General features: G+C 40.0%; 1 protein-coding gene across 3 annotated transcripts in view; it reads right to left on the bottom strand.

Annotated features, from left to right (window-relative positions):
• LOC132336796 (protoheme IX farnesyltransferase, mitochondrial) overlaps nt 1–19987 on the bottom strand; it is a 92367-nt gene that overhangs the window by 40530 nt on the left and 31850 nt on the right. Inside the window, exon 5 of one of the 3 annotated variants that reach the window (XM_059864666.1) lies at nt 889–1104. The exons of the other annotated variants lie outside the window; for them this stretch is intronic. Coding sequence (XP_059720649.1) covers nt 889–1104 — 216 coding nt within the window. The remainder of the gene's footprint in view (nt 1–888; nt 1105–19987) is intronic. 3 annotated transcript variants of the gene reach the window in all.

Here is a 19987-nt window from a genome sequence, read left to right as displayed (position 1 = left end):
CAAGACTTGTTCTAAGCACTGCATGAGCATCAATATGTTGGAATAAATTAGTGCTTTCCACATGAACCGGGGGTAGCTTTTGTTCCCTTCTGCCCCACTGCAGCTTCTTGCTCACAAGTGCTGTTACAGCAGCACTTTTCCATATCAAAGCAAGTGTCCAAAACTGCACACAAGAAAAGGGTTATTAAAGCAGGAACTCCCTGCCCAGCCAAAGGGCTCAAGCTCCTACAGCTCATGCCATGGATATTACCAGAGCAGTGAACTCCCAGCAGTTTTTAATATTGACACGGAAATGCCACTCTTGTCAGATTTGTCTTCCAGGTGCCTCAAATGTCACCTTTGTTTGCTAAGTGTTAGCCCAATATGAAGTTTTCTGAGTATCTACTGGGAAAAAAAAACAACCAACCTTGCACCTCAGTGGCCTGATTTCTTTCAGGTGCCAGTATCCATCCATCCGAGAGCTTCTGGGGGGAGTATTTCCAACTCCTTCCTGTTGGTTCCACCACAGGGATGTGGAAGCTTTGACTACATAGGTCTTGCTAAAGCTGAATGGTTGGGACTAGTGCTTTGTTCAATCACAAGAAAAAAAGGGAAAAAAATCTTCTGGATTCAGCAGGACACTTGACTAAGGCTCTTTGTGCAAGGCATTAAAGCCAGACTGCACCATGGGAGTTTTGGACATTGTGCTCACTTTCCATGAAACTAAACCCAGAATCATGAAAAATCTTTTTGTGGTAATGGAAGTGCATTATAGTATCTAACCCTGGATCAAACTTTCTATTTAGGCAAGTAAGGATAAATACATAAAGACAGACAGGGACTTCATCCAAGGACATGGAGTGACAGGACAAGGGGAAATGGCTTCCCACTGCCAGAGGGCAGGCTCACCTGGGATATTAGGAAAAAATCCTTCTCTGTGAGGGTGAAGAGGCCCTGGCACAGGCTGCCCAGAGAAGTTGCAGCTGCCCCATCCCTGAAAGTGTCCAAGGCCAGGTTGGATGGGGCTTGGAGCAACCTAGGATAGTGGAAGGTGTCCCCCACCATGGCAGGAGGTAAAACTGGATGAGCTTTATGGTGCATTCCAACCCAAACCATCCTGAGATTCTGCATAAGAAGAAGAAAACAAAGTACTGGAAGTCCAGCATCAAGGTTACACTGATCATTGCTGACAAGTAGACAATAAAACAAAGAATTTAATTTGCTTAACCCCAAGCTCAGATCCATATGTGGTACCACCCAACACATTTACGCACCTATGAAAAAGGAAAATTTACAAAAATTAAAATATAAAAAGCTATTAGGTCCTCTGAAAAAAGAAGTGCAAAACCAAATTGTTTGCTCCAATGGAAACTCTCAAAATTAAAAAAACCCCACCAACATTACAAACTGATCCTCAAATAAATATTGCCATACTTCTACAACCAAAAATACAGGGTGAAACATCTATTTTTGACCAGATTTCAAGTTCTTCAGTGATGAAAGTGTGTGAGAAACACTAGATTTGCAATTCCAAAACAAGCTTGTAACAAGAAGTTCTTACTCCAAAATAAGAATGCCCATAAAATACATCCCAAGAAAAAACAATATGCTTAAAAATTCACATCATATTAAAATTCAAATTAATTTCCCTATTAGGCAAGTCCCTAAATGTATCCCCCCATTTAATTACGTTGTAGTTCCTGTGTAGACAAGTCCCAAGATGCTCTTACATGATAATTATTAAATATGAAGTGGTGAAATGAATTGCAACATTCAGTAATGCGCCTTATGAACGAAGATTTATTGAGGAAGCATGAAATAAAATGATCAAAGCACATGGTTACTATATCTGTATGTTATACTGGGGAAAAAAATTAAAATAATAATTGAAAATTATAAATATCTGGGCACAGATATTTATATTATCCAAACTGCTGCAAAAGGTAATGCTAAGCCCACCTACTTACTTAACTGAAGTATTAAAATTAGAAAGACATCTAAGTGCATTTTACAAGTCATTTAAACACTGAACAAATCAGGAAAATAACTCACAGAAATGTGTGATTTAGTAAACACAATTTTTTTATTAGCTCTATCCTTAGGCACTTGTCTAAAAAGTTGGGGTAAACTCACTTTCACTATGTAAAAAAATTCCAGTTTTGAAAAACAATCAGAAATTACAAAATAGCTGCAATTGTGATCCCAGGACCAGCAACTAGAAAAACAAAAACTGCCATGAGGAAAAAGGAACTTTGTTCCACGTGTCTTGAGCTGGGCACCTACTGCTGTCACACTCCTTGGCAGCGTCTGTCTAAACATATGCTCATACAAATAAAGGTTTAAAATATATTTTCTGAACTAAACCATACCCAAGGCAGGTTTGGAAGATTGCTCATAGGCTTTACAAGCACTTCATTTACACACCAGCATATGCATTTAGTATATAAATATTCATAGCTTGGCAGCTTCCTCTCCAAACCTGCACAGGTTTTCTCTGTTGGGTTTCACCAGCGATATTTCTTTTCAATCTCCACATTTCCAGATGCTTTGCTCAGACAGCCCTGATGGAGAACAGTTGTGCCTATTAGCAGACAAGCTGCTGACAACTAAGCCGAGCTTCTAAAACCTGGCAGGGAGATAATCTGGCACTGAGATCTGATAAGAGAGAAGAAGAGGAAAAGAGAGGAGAGAAAGAGGAGAGGGAGAGGCAGGATGTCCTGCAAATACTGAGATGCCACAGAAAGACCTAGTCAAGCTCTGAGTCCTTGCTTGAGGTGTTTCTCCTCTCATTCCAGAGTACTTCAGTCAAACCTCACCTTAGTCAACCATCCCGTTGCCCAACACCACTTGGTTCTTAGCAAACACAGCCTTTGATTAAAAAAAGATAATGTTGCTCCAAGAAGTTATAGACTGGAAAAGAAACCATTTTTACAGATACAGAATTGTAGACTCATAGCATGGTTTGGAAAGAACCTTAAAGCCCAGTCTTGTTCCAACCCTACCATGGGCAGGGACACCTACCTCTAAACAAGGTTGCTCCAAGCCTCAACCAACCCGGCCTTGGACACTTCCAGGGCTGGGAAGTCCACAGCCTCTCTGGGAAGCATGTGCCAGGGCCTCACCATCTCTATATAAATATATTTCAGACGGGCTGTTTCTCCTGCTTCACTGTTTAAAACAAGGCAAAGACAAAAAACCACCATTATTTAATTTTGCAGTATCCTCTTGTCTTTCCTCCCCACAAATAAGTAGATTATGATCTGCATTTTACAGAAGATACCCTTTTGGGAGAGGAAAATAGGCAAGTGGGACCAGGAGTGCCTATGTGTATCTGCACCTTCCCTGAACCTCTCTGAACACAGAAAAATGAACACAGAACTCTCTGAACACAGAACACTGGTATTTCCACCACCACCAAGCCATGGTACTACAGGAAAGCAGCACAAAATCAAACCAAGTATGAACCAGCAAAGTTGGTAATGTAGCTCTGTCTCACCCTGTGGGGTTCCAACTCTTTCCTCGCTTGGGTTTCCACACTGGGCACAGTCCATGGTGACAGATTTGCAGAAATGCCACAGCCAGGCTTTGCCTTCCTATCCAGAGGACAAAAAGTAATCCCACTATGCATTCCCAGCTTGTACTTCCCTGAAGTCACACTTCTCTATTTCTAGAGTAACATCAGCTTACAGGGGACTTGGGTTTTATCTCAATACAAACTGGCTGGGGCAGGTCAGCGCAACTGGCACGGGCACACCAGGAGCTGCTCCTGCTCCTGCCCAGCAAAGGCGAGTTCAGGCACATCGTGTTTCACCCATCCCAGCACTCACATCATCACCACTTCCCCAAAGAGGAGCCACACCAGCTCTTCCCAGCAATGTGCCAGACCAGACTGTGGTTTTATTCAGACAGTGAGTTTTCCTTTGACAGTACTGGAATTCTTCCAGGCTAGATAAAATCTAATTTTTTCCATGCAAAGAACTAAAATACTCATCAAAAACACAAGACCTCATTTCTGTTATGATACTCCTCCTCGGGCATTCAGTTCTGGCCACTGTTGAGACAGAATTTCTTTGTTTTGACCCTGAATGACTTTCCCAATGCATCTCACAGGTGAAGGGGGTTCCAGCTGCTGCCCTCCCATCCACTCCTAATTAAAGATGCAGAGGTCTGACATAAACCATGTTACAGATTAAAACTGGACTGTGATACATAAGAATGTGGATATGTGGATAGGTCTTGGAAAACAGACTGTTGGCAATTATTCTGGTGTTTATTTAGAATCATTGAATTGGTTTAAAATAGGTAAGAAGAATTGTTGCTACTTAACAACAGAAAGAGAAGACAAGAGCAAGGAAACCCATTTGTTACTTCCTAACAATTGTCAGGAATTGTGGATCTCTTTAGGAATGTAACTAATTACAAAAATATTTTCTAAGTAACGTGGAAATGCTGTCTAGTCAAAATTATCTGAGTTCAAAGAGGCATGAGAAGCAGGAGCAGCACCCTTGTCCTGACACCCAGGGGCTGCTGCTCTCCCAGACATCAAGGCACTAACACAGAGCCAAGCTGCCTCCATGGTCAGGTTCATCCAAATAACTTTTCCATGAACTAATCAAACAGGCATTTATCAGCCTGAGGAACACGCAAACCTAAGGGGTTTTATGGAGGAGTTTTTCCCTTCATAAAGAGTACCGAAACATTTAGTCCAGAAGGTCTTAGATTATCAGGCTATAGCCAGACTAGTACAAAGCATCCTTGATGTCTAGACCAAATGAAAAGATTAGCAGGGCTACCCCAGTGCTGATTACAGCAGGCTCATACTATTTTTCCAGCGGATGCTTTCATAATTAAATATCAAATAACAGGAGGCATTTCAACATTTATGTCACCCTCACCTATGAAAACAACATAAAGTTTCTTTGCATTGAGAGCTATAAAGTATTGAAAAGCATTCTATGGCTGTAACAGCAACTTGTCAAGCTGTAAAGAGAAATCTAGATTTTAGTGAAGGGGATCCCTTGGGAATGCCATGCATCAGCAAAGCAGAGCAGAAATCATATTATGCCTGTAACTAATATGGACAAAGTGGAATGAGTAATAAAAGCCAACAAAAAACAACTTTAATTCTGATTAGCAATCACAGACTAACAAGGCTTCAATTGCAATTTAAAATTAGGTGGCACCATCAATCACTCGGGTCTCTGCAAGCAGCTGCCGTGGCGCCTGTGGAGGAGGCACCAGGGATACCCTGGGGATGGACGAGACGGTAGCTCCGAGCTCTGCCAGGGAGCAGGGCTCCTCACACACAGCAGTTGTGATGATCTGGAAGGTGTGCAAACCCCACAACCTCAAACCTCAAGCCCCCAAGAAAGGGGCTCAAAGGAAGCTTCCCCAGGCTCCCAGTTTTTATCTAGATAATTCTCTTGGTCCAGGCAGATGCATCAGCTCTTTGGACTGAAGAAGCATGACAGATTTTAGCTGTTTGGAATAGCTATTGCTCTGTATGATGCAAATATATAACATTTTTAATTCAGTCCAGGGCCACTCACAGGGAAAAAAAAATCCCCAGAAACTAGATTTCCAAATGGAATGAGTCCTTCTTAGAGGAATAAACAGGCAAATAATGGACCTATTAAACAACTTTCATACTTTTTTGGTAATTTCATCAAATTCAAGACAATAAGCTACACTTTTATGGGAGTTAGTTTTTTTTTTTTAAACAGCTGGGTGTAAAGCTTGAGCATGTTACTCAACCTTGCTGTGGAGGCTGAACAAAGCGAGAGTGAACAAAGTGCTAAATAAGGGGATGGGGCCACACTGCCTCTAGAACACAGGGAACTACATGATACAGAAGGGATCACTGGTTCATAAATCGCTAGAGAAGTTTATGATAACTGGAAAACTACATCCCATTTCCAGCTTAAATTTACACACAGCTAATTTCAACCCACTAATTCTTTTGCCAACACTGCTCTCCACCCACAGCAAGGTCCTTTTCCTCCTGGTACTTACCCTGGATATATTTATGGAGCAATCAGATCCACAGCAGCTTTAGTCTTGCCAGGCCACACAAGCCAAGCTCTTTCAGCCGCCTCTTGTAAGTCTGTCTCCTTGTTCCCTCCCACATCCCAGCAAGTACTTTCCAGCACCTGTCCCCATTTGAATTAATTTTTCTTGCATATGGGAGACCAGAATAGTGCAGTTTTACAGATGGCTATCTGCTAATGGCATTAATGGTTCCCAGCCTCTGTAGAAATGCCTTGCTTGAGTCAAGATTGCATTTGCCTTTTTCGCACTACTGCACAGTGATGCTCTAAGAAAAGGAGATTGTTTTTTTTTCCTTTTCTGTTCCTTCTGCCTGAGAAACCTTCAGGCTTGATCCAAGAGTAGATAAAACTCTGAACTAAAAAGGAAAAACCTGGCTTTTAACCCAGGTTACGTGTTAATACCCACAGAATGATCCTGAAGAAGTCATTTAATGTTCTTATTTTTTCATTCCCACACTTACCTATTTAAATGCAGAACTCACTGAGGCCAAGCATCACCTCTTAATCTAAATTACACCAGTGCCTTAAATCAATTCTGCCTGTGGCTAAAAAAATCCTCATGCCTTCCAAGCTTGAAAGTTTCATGAATCTAGCTCTCAATTATTTTCCTGGTTTGTCATTGTTTGGAAAGACATGTATTTTAATGCACAGCCACACAAGTATATGTAAATAGGGTGATATTAGTAAATAAAAAGCAAGCTGCTAATGGCTCACTGAATTATAGCAAAATTCAAAGGCACTTCCAGGACCTTGCAAGTTTTCTGTTATTTTTGAGAATGTTTCCATAAATGTCCATTACTGAGCAACCTTTGGGGGACTGGGGACTGCAGTGGCTGTGAGATTTACTGAAAATCAGAAGGCAAGCTGGATTTGGGGAGATAGAAATCCACTGAGAACTTTGCAATGTCTGCTGTAAAACCAGAAGAGATAGGGACAGTTTTAGTCAGGATTACTCCAAGCTCCCAGCATGCTGTCCCACCATAAAAATGAAATTGTGAAGAGAGGATGATCTTCTTGGATATTCTTCAGAAGTTTTTACAAATTATACAAGATAATAGTCAGTCAGTCATCACAACGAAATACGCAAAAAGTTAAAAAAACCCTCAGCACTAGAAAAAAACCTCATCCAAATGTATATTGAGGAGAGGAAACCAATCCTTCTGGACTTGCCATAGGGCACAGGAGATCTAAGCATTATTAGTAATTGCAGTATCACAGAATGGTTTGGGTTAGAAGGAAACTTAAAAATCATCTCATGCCAACCCCTGCCATGGGCAGGGACACCTTCCACTAGACCAAGTTGCCCAGAGCAACACCCAGCTGGCCTTGAACAGTTTATCAGAGACAAATTATGTTCTGCCAAATATCCAGATGGGAATTTAATGTCTCCTAGGAGAGTGCAGCACTACCATCACTCACATAAGGTTGTATTTTAGCCACAAACACACAAACCCCCAGAATTCAGACAACTGAAACTCTAGGTCTCCACCAAATGCAGTCTCTAATACTGCTAATTAAAAATATAATAGTATGAGATGTACAATTATACTAAATAGAAGCACTTCTGAATAGATAAAGTTTTAAGAGCTAACACTTTGAGGTTTTTTAAGTCATTTAAAACACAAGCTGAGTGGCAATAGACAGCAAGGAGCTGTGGGATTGCCCAAGGTTTTGCTGGCACTTGTACCAGCACCTGAAGATGAGCCTTCCCAAGAATCTGAGCTGGAAAAACCTTCCCCACTCACAGAGCTGGGCAGGAGGACTTCCAAATGACACGTTAAAAACAGAACACATATCAAAAGATTTTTTGATCTTATCATTGGAGCAAAAATGTATCCTGTGTGCTATTCATGCCATGCTGCTTCAGCTGTAACAGTGGGTTCAATCCCATCCTCAGCCCAGACTGGAGATGCCGACGAATTCCTGGTGGGAGCAGCATGAGGTAGAGCCAGCAGCTCTGCCCAGCTCCAGCAGCACAGTACCTGGTACAACTGCAACACATGCTGGGTATCTTTCTAATGATAAAAAAAATTCTCACAATGGCAGGAATGTTGAGAAAGAAGCTTAAGGAGAAATTTCAACACAATGTTTTAGTGAAGGAAATGGCTGATCCTGATCCATCTTCCTTATCACTCCTACAAACCCTGTATTTCACAGTCACACTGCCCGAGCTTTGTGCCTTTGTGAAAGACCTACTTGATTTTAAAATACACTCCGGACTCCAGTTGTCTGCCTTAACAACACATTGCCCTGAAATATGGCTAAAAAAAAGAGCTGTCCAGCTCCCTACCACTTGTCTCTATGTCTCATCTCGTCTTCAGTATTCACCCTCATTCACAGTTACTAATTTAAATGCCTGTAGGAAAGAAAAGTCTGGCAAAAAACCTAACCCCAAGTGTCTGCTGTGAGAATAACTGCAGAAAGAGCCAGCAGACATCCCAATACGTATCACCAGTAGGATAACCCCAGTACAGCAATCAAAAGCTCGGCCAACCAAATCATGATGAAAGGTTAGGAAATAATTATGCTGGAATGTCAGCTCAGTGGTTTGGGCATCAGCTTCCAAATAACTGGACTTAATGGGAAGTCAACAGTTGAGAGCCAGGCAAGGGAAGGCCAGATATTATTAGTGCTTTGAAAAATATATCATTTAACGACAAAACACAACTTTTTCTGCCTGTTCTTTAAAGAAATTGAAAAGAAAAGGATTTTTCTAACTGGGTCTTCCTGTCTGATACATGACTGACGTATTTGGTAGCTGCAGAATTTTATTCCTTTTCTCAAACGACATATACTACTCCACTGTGAATATCAGGCATGATTTAAGGAAATAATTTTTATTTCTCATTATATGGAAGATTACTTGAGCAGTGGCTACTATTATTATTATTATTATTATTATTATTATTATTATTGGCAGTTAGCAATTAGCACCAGACAGCAATTTATAATTTTCAAACTCAGATACAAACTTTAACAATTTGTCAAGAGAAAGCCACGTGTTATTTCTATTGCACAGGAAACAAATTCTAGAATTCAAGTGATCTGTGCCTTTACAACTGAATTGGGAAGCTTATACAAGAGTTATGCAGATAGGATATTGGGGATAGTTTCAGCAGACCACAAATTATTCTGAGTCTCTGACTCTCAACCAAAATAGTTTGAAGTCTCTTACACACAGACTTTGCTACAAAGGAAGAAAAGATTAAGAAACTGCTCAGAAGAAAACACTAATAAATTTTTTTTAAAAATCATTATTAAGAATTATACTTTGACTCCGGGCAGAGAACTCAGCTGATGTAAGAATATCCTAATGCCATTTAATTGCGTTATAGAGATGTAAACTGCAAAAGAATCTGCTCCCAAGCCTACTAGGAAAACAATCCCTGCTCACATTCTCTGCAAATGCTGGTGACTATAAATACAGAATAAATATGTAGGGATGAGCCACAGATACAGGGATTTGGATGGACTATAATGTGCTCATAAGTGCAGATATAATGCTTGGAGCAATGAATGTATCTTTGTACCATGGGAAACCAACTTGCCCATGTCAGTCACATTTCTAACCTCCCCATAAGGCCAAGAGAAGAACAGATAAGAGTCTGGTTTTGGGAATGCTTTAGAAGTGGAAATAAACACTGATTTCCCAAACCTCTGCAAGAATCTAGGCTGGGGCTGATGGTGCATCTGAAACACCAGCAGCCTTGGCTGAGCAGACCCATGTGGGCTCATCCTCCTCACTAGGAAGTTTGGGCTCTCCAGCACAGCCAACAGCAGACCCACAGAGGAGCCACTCGTGGGCTTGGGATGCAACCTGTGCTCCTGAGCTGATGCAGCACCGCAGCACCCACATCATCTCAGGCCCTCTCCTGATGCTTCTCCTATGTCACAGAGCAACAGCTTCCCAGGGAGGTGGGAAAAAGGGCTCTTTTAACAATAATTGACCATGGTATTTCTAGTAAGTGACAGCTTAAACAATACTTTTCAGACAGAAGCAAAACATCTGACATTTTGTCTCCTTGAATAACTAGCAAAAAGCTGAATTTTGGAGTACAGACAAGTCACAAACTGAACCATTGAAAAATAGTAAGGAAAAAGCCTGCACCAAGGGATTTCTCAGCAGAAGAATGATATACTAGACAAAAATAAAAGGATATACCATATGTTGAGTAATAAAATTGGCAAACCTAGTAAGGTTCAAATACTGCTATTATACACATCTGGGCAAAACCGGGAGGAAAAAAATCATTAAGCAATCTGAGAACCCCCAAACAAAGAAACTGTAAAATTCTGAACTGTAAAGCAAAGGAAACACACTTAATCCCTCAGGAGTTTAAGTATGTATTTCAACTGGGTTATACCATCCCTCATAAGGACATGGAAGCACACAAAAACCTAGAGACACAATATAGCCACTGTGCGCTGCCGGCACAAAGCCAACTGGCTCCAGTACCCACCAACCCTGGCACCTGTTGGGTTTATCATCAGCACAAGCATTACCTCCTTGGGGCACCCAGGGAAGAAAAAAGCTCAACCAAGTGCCCATTTTCCAGCAAAATGCAGGACTTGTACTGACGCTATTTTAAATCAGGATTTCCAGCTGCAAATCAAGCCACCCTCAGCGCTAAAGTCGTTGTGACTTTTGTGCATTTCAAAGCCGTAAGCAGAAATACAGAACCAAGCAGTAAATAATATCATCCTGGCCTTGTGGAGCTGTTCCATCTATAACTGCAGATGTAACCTCTTCCTGGCCTCCCCTGAGGCTAATTTATTTATGAATGTTCCTATTAAAAATAGGACTACTTTTGTAGTAGTTTAGTCTGCAGGGTGAGTAGGGGAGGCAGGATAAACACAGTTTAATGAATGAATGTTTTGGGACAAGATATTTCTTTCTATGGGTATGTGAGGTCTGGGTTCACCCTGTTACAGGGTGCCCCACTAACACTCCCACCACACCAAGTAGGCTGGGTATTTTGGGGGCCTTTCCTTAGGCTTTTTTTCCAACTCAAAAGTCCTGTGCCTTTATCATAAGCTTAAAAGGAAACTGCAGAGTGGGAGCCAGCCACTACTGCCTTGGATTATGACGTAAATAACAATATATATTTCTAATGCTACATCAACACAAACTACTTCTTTTAATTTTTATTTTTTGACAGAGTGGTTTATAAACTAATCCCCTGACTCTTGGCAACACGGAAAAGTTTCTAATTGACAGCATTCTGCTTGTTATTAAAAAGGAGGAGGGCTTTGCCCTAACAGGCAAAACAGGGTAAGGCAAAATGGGAGCAGGATATGGGGGAATGCTATAGTTCACTTCAAATTGTACTTTGAGAAAAAGAAGTCTGGGGAGACGAGGGGAGATGGGGGAAAAGAGAAAGGGTGTGGCTGTCCAACAGCACTGGGGAAGCTTTCCAGAATGTAAGGGATGACATGAAATAAACAACGGAAAAGCAAACTGTGGTAACATGATGTAAAGGGACACACAAAGGTGGCTTTGAACAACACCAGGGTGTGTGGGGATGAGAGGGCTAAGATGCCTTTGAATGCTGAAGGCACAAAAGGGAAAATCTCTGCCATGCTTTTCATCCCTACAAACAGCAACTTCTGTTCAGGGCTTCTGGAAAAGCACAGTGGGTTTGGAAAAGTCTCTAGCCACAGAGAAAGATCATAATGGAAGATCTTCATTTAGGGGATGAGCTGGCAAGATTCTGACAGCTTTCAGCAGCTGTACTCAGAGTCCCACCGCCTGCCTGTGGCCACCCTCGCTCCCCTGCCTGTCATTCTCAGCCCATATCAAATGATTGAGAGATGGGGCAACCTTGGTAGCCTGCGTGACAGACGGGCAGGACTGGGACCACAGGAGGAGCTGCTGAAAGGTCTAAAATTGCTGATATGTCCCACAGCATGAAGGACACTTGCCATGCATAATGAATAGGATGCTGAGTATTTTCCCAGTATTTTAGCTGGCCTGTGTAGTACTTGATGCCTGCTTCTCAAAAAATGAGGAAAAGAAGAAAAAAAAAAAAATCCCTGTGAAATTCTATGATGTGGTATCAGAACAGGTTCTGTGTTTTGAAAGAGTCGGTTATATGTTACCATCTTCCACAATAATGGGAAAAAAAGAGGGAGGGCAGGGGAAGGGTTGTTTCATTTGCAGTGAGACCTGCCCAAGTAAAGGATGCACCAGTCCTGATGCGACTGGCATGGATCAGATCTTGGGGTCACCTGCTGAGCTTTTTAGTGCCTCAAAATAAGGCATAGCCACTTTTTATTTAATACCATGTATACGAGTTAAAATACAAACTCAAAACAATGAACAGAATTATCAGCGGCAGCCAGCAGTTTACTGCCTGAAATCTAATAACCAAAACAACTTCAAGAATCCGTGAATTTTCATAGACACTTCAGGATTTGAGCAGCACCAATAGAAAAATATAAAGCTTTTCAGATTCTCATAATGGATTGGAACAGAACTTAAATAAAAAACCAATTCAAACAAACAAAACTGAATTCAGCTTTTCAAGGGGAGTACTGGCATTTGCCCTTCCCAATCCAACAGCCTCACCCAAGTTGCAGCAGCCCTTTCCCTGCCATTCCCAAATAAAGCAAATCATGTTCTGAAAAAACTGGGGACCAGTTTTCACATTCAAGATCCCAAATATTTGATTCAAACTTTCAATTCTGCTGGAACTGGAAAAGCTACTCTTAGCCACATGCACCTCGTGCTCTGGTTACCCACTGCCGCGTCTCTGCCCCTATCCTCTGCTACGACGAAGACACTCAAAAGCACCAGGTTAAAGGTTCAGTGGGATTTTAGGAAGTCTCCTTGTGTACCATGATAGTTTAGACAAGGAGCAGAAACTGCAAAAAATTGTTTATCCTCTGTTTCCACAAGTGAGGAAACCAGGGTTTTTTAAACCAAATTAAGCCCAAATATAATTAAATCCATAAAAGTTATGAGGAAATGGAATCTGTACCATATACTAAAGCTTAAATTTGTAAATAGTGGAAAAAATACACAGGAAAAAACACATTAAATCCTATATATTAGTGTAAAAATTTAAGGAAGGGAAGTGCTTAATAAGTTACGCTTTTTATGACATCCAGTTACCCAAAATAATATTTAGAACTCCAGTTTTTCAAATCCAAATCAAATTAAAAAACCCAGAAGACTGAGGCTGAGGTTGGATCAGTGTCACAATGTGGAAGGAAGGAGAACAGAACAGATTTTGAGAGTGATAAAATACTAAAAATGAATGAAATGTATGTGCACTACCACTCAAGTTGAAAAGTGAACTAAAAAGAAGAGTAAAACAGCACTAGACAAATATACAAGATTAAGGATTCTAACAATAATGTTTCTTGATGATGCAGAAGGAAAAAGAGATTGAATTCACAATGCCTTTTTGTGAAAGCTCATTCCTTCAAGAAAACATGATATGTTTATGATATACAAAACATGATGTTGATTTTTTTTCCTTATTACAGACACATGATTTCCCATATCCTGAAATCAAGTACCACACACTCTTAAATCCACTCCTGTGCATTCAAAACAATCTCAGCTTACGGATAACATATTTTGGTGTTCAACCATTGAGATGACGATTATAGATGTTTTTAAAGGACATCTCATTGGTTGTTCAGCTAAAACAAGGATTTCTTTGGCACTTATTTTCCTAAAATGCTTCACCTAAGATGTTCAACTCTGCATAATTTCATTGATCTCATGAAGTTTTCCAAGAGGTGATGCTTCATTCCCAGAAATAATCTCCAAGTTGAACACAATACTTTATATTACTTTTCTTCATATTTTCTCCATTTTCTTTTTTCTCATTGTCATTTTGAAAGACTTTAGAAAAATGCAAAGAGCACACAATGTTAAGGAACAGGAATCCTCAGAGGATTGCTAAAATATTTGATGATTGTGACCAGAAGCTGCTACAAATATTTTTAGTATATTATTCGCAGGTACTGTAGTGAGTGAAAAGCATTATTTGATTCAAGTGCTGAAGATTACTTAATGCAAAGCTGTGTAGGTATTTCATTAAAGACAATCATAAAACACAATTATTATTGTGCTCGTCAGATTCACAATTTTCAACTGCAGTGAAGAAAGACTCATAAAATTTCCAGTATCACATACAAGATACTAAAGGATCACACATATAAGGACAATTTGCTAGTGACTTTTGATTTACTCCATGACATTATTCAAGGATACTTTGCACATTCCATTCCACTCCAATAGAAGGTAGCACAGGAAACAAAGGTTTTAGGATAAAGAGGGAGCACTGTCTCTAAACCCAATCCATGCTGGCATTTCCCTCAAACTGGAAGTATGTGAAATCTGGTCAGTCAAGAAACCAGAGCTGTAGAGTGCCTTGCAAGAGCACATAAGAGCAAACAAACAAATCTGATGGCTTCAGGAAAGTGTAGGAGGAGGAGGAAGAAATGCTATGAGTTACCCTGCAAGTACCATTCTCAATCAGAGTAGGAGGAACTGTGAAAGGAAATATTGTCGTTCCAGAGGTCCCCGAAAGATTATAAATCCTCTGGCCCTTGGGAGCAGGTAAAAAAAGTATTTCAATCATTAAATAATGAAGAACAGTGCTGAAATCTTCCCAGTGATGGCATGTGCAATCAAGTGTTGGCCACACAGATGGAAAGTGATTTACAGCCAAGGCTTTGGTGAGGAAGGAGATTTCTCTTTGTAAATACAAGGAGATGGATCTAATTGAGGAGTATTAAAAATCAACATGTAGATTTCTATAAATTCACTAATCGTGCAATCAATTTTGTCATTTTAAAGTTCTTGGCCAAGTCTTTGTGGTTTCTTAAATAGTTTTATGAGGAGAGGGGAAAGGATGAATGAAATTTTTCAGTCATAGGTACTGCAATAGTTTTAAACCTTGGTTTCAACCTAAAAAGGAGTTATGTTCAACATGGCACACCCCAAAGAAAAAACTGGCCATTGCAAGAAATAATATGGGAGAACCACAGCAGCTTACACATGAAGCAATTCTTTCTTGTAGAAAACTGCAAATAGTTACAGACCGACAATGAAATTATGTAGAACCAAGAGTTATCAATAATATATGATCTTTTATAAAATGATTCAAAGCTAACAGGAGGCAATTAAAATATCAGTTCAAAAGTAAATTAAAAGATCACTCTGGACTCCACTTGGATTGGGATTTATGCCCTACAATACTATTACAAATCCTAGAAATCCAAACCCCCTCCACTACTGCACCACATAGCAACTTCACAGTATAATCCCCTGCATACAATCAATACAGTGAAATAAAAATACACAAATATAATAAATTATTTATAACACAGCAGAGCATGAGAAACATTAAGTGGCAGATGTTAATAGGAACAGTAGCTTTTCACATATTTTTGAGAAACGCTGCAAGTTGCTGACAGAGAAGATAGAACAAGATTCTCCTGTTAGCTAATGGAATTCCCAGAGCTCTTGCTCAACAAAAAGGTTTTGGTTTATTTAAAAAAACTTTAACTAAAGACATTTTTCATACAAGCACATACACTAATGAACTGATAATGAATTATAATTTTGACCAAATTATTTACAATTCTAATTAAATTACACCACAATATAGGATTTTGGCTATCAATTTAACTCATCTAATGCTGCATGACAGGTGATTCAACTGCAGGCAACAAAAACTCTTGATTTCAAGAGCTTTGTACACTCTAAGAACCCAAGCCTTAAAATAAAACTTTGCTCACAGTTTTCAATCACTGCCTAGAAGAGACAGTAGTAGTACGCTTCCTTCCGCTCAGTAAATTCATTTAGCTTGTAATCTGCTAATATTTCTGGGTTGAATGTCATTGATTTTTCAAGATTATAAATTTTACAGATATCACTGATGTAGCAAACATTTTTATACCTCACATCCGTGCTTTCTTCCTGGAATTTCTTAAGCCATGCCTTGATAGAAAAGAGAGAAGTAGAAAAACAGATGACAGGAAAGGTTCTGCTGAAGTTACACTATCGGCTTTTTTACCCTGAGATACAGAACCTACAATTTTCAAGTTTTGTATTAGTGAAAACCAATAGAAATCATCTTATATTAGTCAGACTGGGAAGGTAGCTTAAGCCGTTTTATTCATTATCTAGTTTCTTATGCAAACTTTTGGGAATCAAACATGAAAAGACGTATTTGTGTTTTCTAGGTGTTTGCAAAACATCGGAATAAACAATGGGTAGTAAAACCTAAAGGAAATCTCACATGTAAGAGGATGTGTGAGTAACACACATATTTAACTTCTAAATAAAACCACCAAAACTTGGTGGGATCTGACAGTGGCTTTAAGATATTACCTTTGTGGCACTCTATCCTGCAAGCACTCAGGGATGAGCATACAGAGCTGTTCTCTGCAGGCAGGGTTACCCTCTGCCATGACCTGCCTGACAAATCCTCAGCACTGAAAATATAGTCTTACAACACTATCACACACACAAAAAAATCCCAACATTTTGTATGTATGAAATTGCTGTATTTCCATAAAACCTCCTGTCAGATTTACTCCCCCCTCAATACCGCTTACTTGCAGAACATTAATGCAGACTCTCTCTGCAGCAATTAGCACAATTGCACAGGGGGGCACCTCTCATCTTTGCAAACCATCATTAGGGGCCAGAAATTGTATTGATTTTTCTGTTAGCTCAATTGCCTGCAGCTATCTCACCATGCAGAATGGTGCTCCTTACCCTGATTACTACCCAAGGAACCTCAGCTTCCCCAGGAATACTTTATACAACACAAAGCTGTGCTACCATTGATTCCTTGCAGAAATCCAGAAGTTAAATTTACACTGCTCATTTAGGTGTCTATTGCTAGAAATGGGCACCAGTACTGCCAGAAACACACACATAGGGCAGGTCTAGACAATCTTGCCATGAAAAGCAGGACCTGCACTTCTCTCCCCAATAAAACTATAGCCACATTTTAGAACTGATTTGGAAGCTAAACGGTCAGTGTAAAAGCTTAGAGTTAAATCAGACAAAAAGCAGGATTAAGTCATACTAATGCAAAGCTCAAAACTCAGTAAGCATTTAATAAACAACACCTTATGCCCCATCCCTAATTGAGTCCAAGCCCTGGATAACCACTAAGAACTGATTTTTTTCTCCATTTCCAAATGAGAGGAATTCTTTTACAAGCCACATAGTGCATTTAACTGAAGATATGGTGGTTTCATGTCTCCAAAGGCAATCACAGCTACTGGTGAAAGAAAGAAAGAAAGAAAAACCTTTCATGTCCATCACCTAAGTCCCAAAAATCCAAAGTCAAATCAGCAAAACCAGATAAAGATATTTTAAAAGTAACCACTGCATTTTTGTCGACCAAGGTCACCAGAGCGAACAGCACAACCACCAAAGTTATTGAACTCTCCTAGGCAATGTGAACAGTTATCAATATTATATATTTTATTAACCAATCATATTTCACCTTTCTCAAAGAAAAGCAAGAAGAAACAAAGAAAGCAAGAGAGAATAATATGAAAGTTGTGTCGGACATATTAACAATCTTTTTAAGCAGAATGGAGCAAAGTGACAACAGAAGGAAAGCTCTGATTTCCACAACTCACATTTCCTTAAAAAAATGAATCCAGATCTATTGAAAAAAATATTTAGAATTTGGTGCATTACAAAATGCTCTTACTGAACCTCCAGTCACAGAAACATATTTCTCCTCTTCTGTCAAGCTTCATTTTTCCTACTGAATCTTGAACCTCACCGAGCCAAATATTTTTCTGAAACTTATCTCTGCTTGCCTCCACAAATGCACGATTCTCTGAAAAGACCCCAATGTTCTTACGAGGGCAAAGATGCTAAATAAACACCAGATTGGTTTTTATTTATATGAGTGTTTAAAATAGCTCTTAAAACATTGTAGGAGAGATGATTTTTATTTATAGCTTAGATTTTTATGTGTCACATTTTTAAACAAAGAGGAGAGGAAACGAAGCTCTGCTGCTCACATTTGGTGTCAGGCGGGCATCAGAAAGGTATGTCATATCAGAATAGGAAAGACCAAATTATAATGTTGTATTTCCTGTGTTTCTGACTTATCTCTCTCCTATTACAGCTGAAATTCTGTGTTGTGGTGCAGGATTTTCAGAGCAACATACACATGGTTGAGAAATCCTCCTGAAACCTTCATAGCACCATGGTAGCTCAGAATAAGAAATTAGAAAATGTGACATTTGACTGGCAGCAGATAACAAGGTGCAAAAGCTGCAAAGTTCCTGTAGGTAGAAAGAAAGCAAAGCAATGTAGTGGAAGAAAAAATTCCTGACAGCGCTGACACCCGGGACCTATTTTTCTCCTCAATGCACATGCAGTTCTCCTAGGAGTATAATGAGAGCTATGCACATATGGTGAACAGGAAAAGTTACTCCAAACAGCTAACTGCCCAGCCACCCTGCTTCAAAAATATTATGGCAAAGAAAGTATAAAGATGGTTTTAGTAGCTTTTTGAGGCAACTAACCTGTTTGGGAAAGCGTCTAGTTCACTTCGAAGTAGAAGTAGGAAGAGGTAAATATTTATAACTTCGCTCTGAATGTCTAATGCCTAAAATCAATCACTTGTCTACCCAAAAGATAACTCCTCTGCTTCCAGTACCCAAAGTAACAGCTACATCAATCCAACAGAAAGCAAGGATAAGAGGATTGATTGCAAAAATTGAGATTTCGGTGATTAAAACATATTGTTGAATAGCTGCATTACTCAAATGCCTCCACCTAATGTCATAAATGCATTACTTCAGGAATGGAGTTGAAAATTCCTTATTACTCCAGAGCAGTAACAAAAGCTTCCAAGGAGAGTAATTGAAGCACAATAGCATATTAGCTGTGATTAAAATACTTGTACCTAAAACTGCAGAGAAGCTCATGCATGGCTGTGCGTTATTCCAGGTGTGACAAACACATCTGGGCTGACAAACCAGGGCTGCCACAGCAGCTCTGTGACTGAAACTCTTTTACCCAGGTCACAGCTATAGGGTTAAACTTTTAAATTATGAAATGCTAGTAGCTATGAACATGATTATCTGGATTTTAGACACATCTTTTCCTCCTGAATGATAAAAAAGCAGCACAGGTCCCTCAGCACTGCACCTTTTACGCCCCAGGGATGCAAAATTACTTTAGCCATCAAATTGCCACTGAGAACATACTTTTCCATTCTTAAGCCGCAGGTGATTATATTCAGAGCTGGTTTTCAGAGCTTTAAGCTTGTCGAATTTTTTAAACTCATCCCTAGGTACAGCACCAAGAGGTTCCTCAAACTTGATGCCATCCTGGGTGCAGCCGCATTCCTTTTCCAGGGCTGAATGCACCTGTGGCACATAGAAACCAAACCCAGGCTCCCTGCAGAGCCCCACTGTGCTTGGAAACTATGTCTGGGAGAGGAACTGGCTTTTCATCTCCATTGCTGGACAGCCAAGAAACACTTTTTCAACACCACTCCCTCTCAGAAACCTTCAGCTCACACTTCCCTGCACACACACGATGGGACATGACAAAGGACATGCTCTCCAAGCTCCCTGAAGCCCAGCAGGATTTCCATCCCCAATTTTCAATGGACTACAGACCAAGTATGAAAAAGGCTCCTGTCTGGTGGAGGTGTGGAAGTTAGGCATCCAATGCTAGGTCAGCACTCTGAAAATTCAGAAGTCGTTCTGCTTAACTGATCTTGACACTGCTTAATCAAGGGGAAATACAAGACCTGTGGTTGCTCACCATAGGACTGCTCCAAGCAAGCCCCTTCATGCTTAAATCTTACTTCTTATAAACTTCTAGCAGGAGATTGCATAAACAACAACACCTCCCAGCCTATGGCTGCAGAAGAACAAAACCCATTTTCCAGAGAGATGTTCATACAGAATAGAGCTGAGGTTGATTAAATGCCATTTCTGTATAT

The sequence above is a fragment of the Haemorhous mexicanus genome, chromosome 20 (assembly GCF_027477595.1).
Source record: "Haemorhous mexicanus isolate bHaeMex1 chromosome 20, bHaeMex1.pri, whole genome shotgun sequence".
NCBI classification, from domain to species: Eukaryota; Metazoa; Chordata; class Aves; order Passeriformes; family Fringillidae; genus Haemorhous; species Haemorhous mexicanus.
Note: the sequence above shows the minus strand (reverse complement) of the source record. Positions and strands in the feature narration are given on the sequence as shown.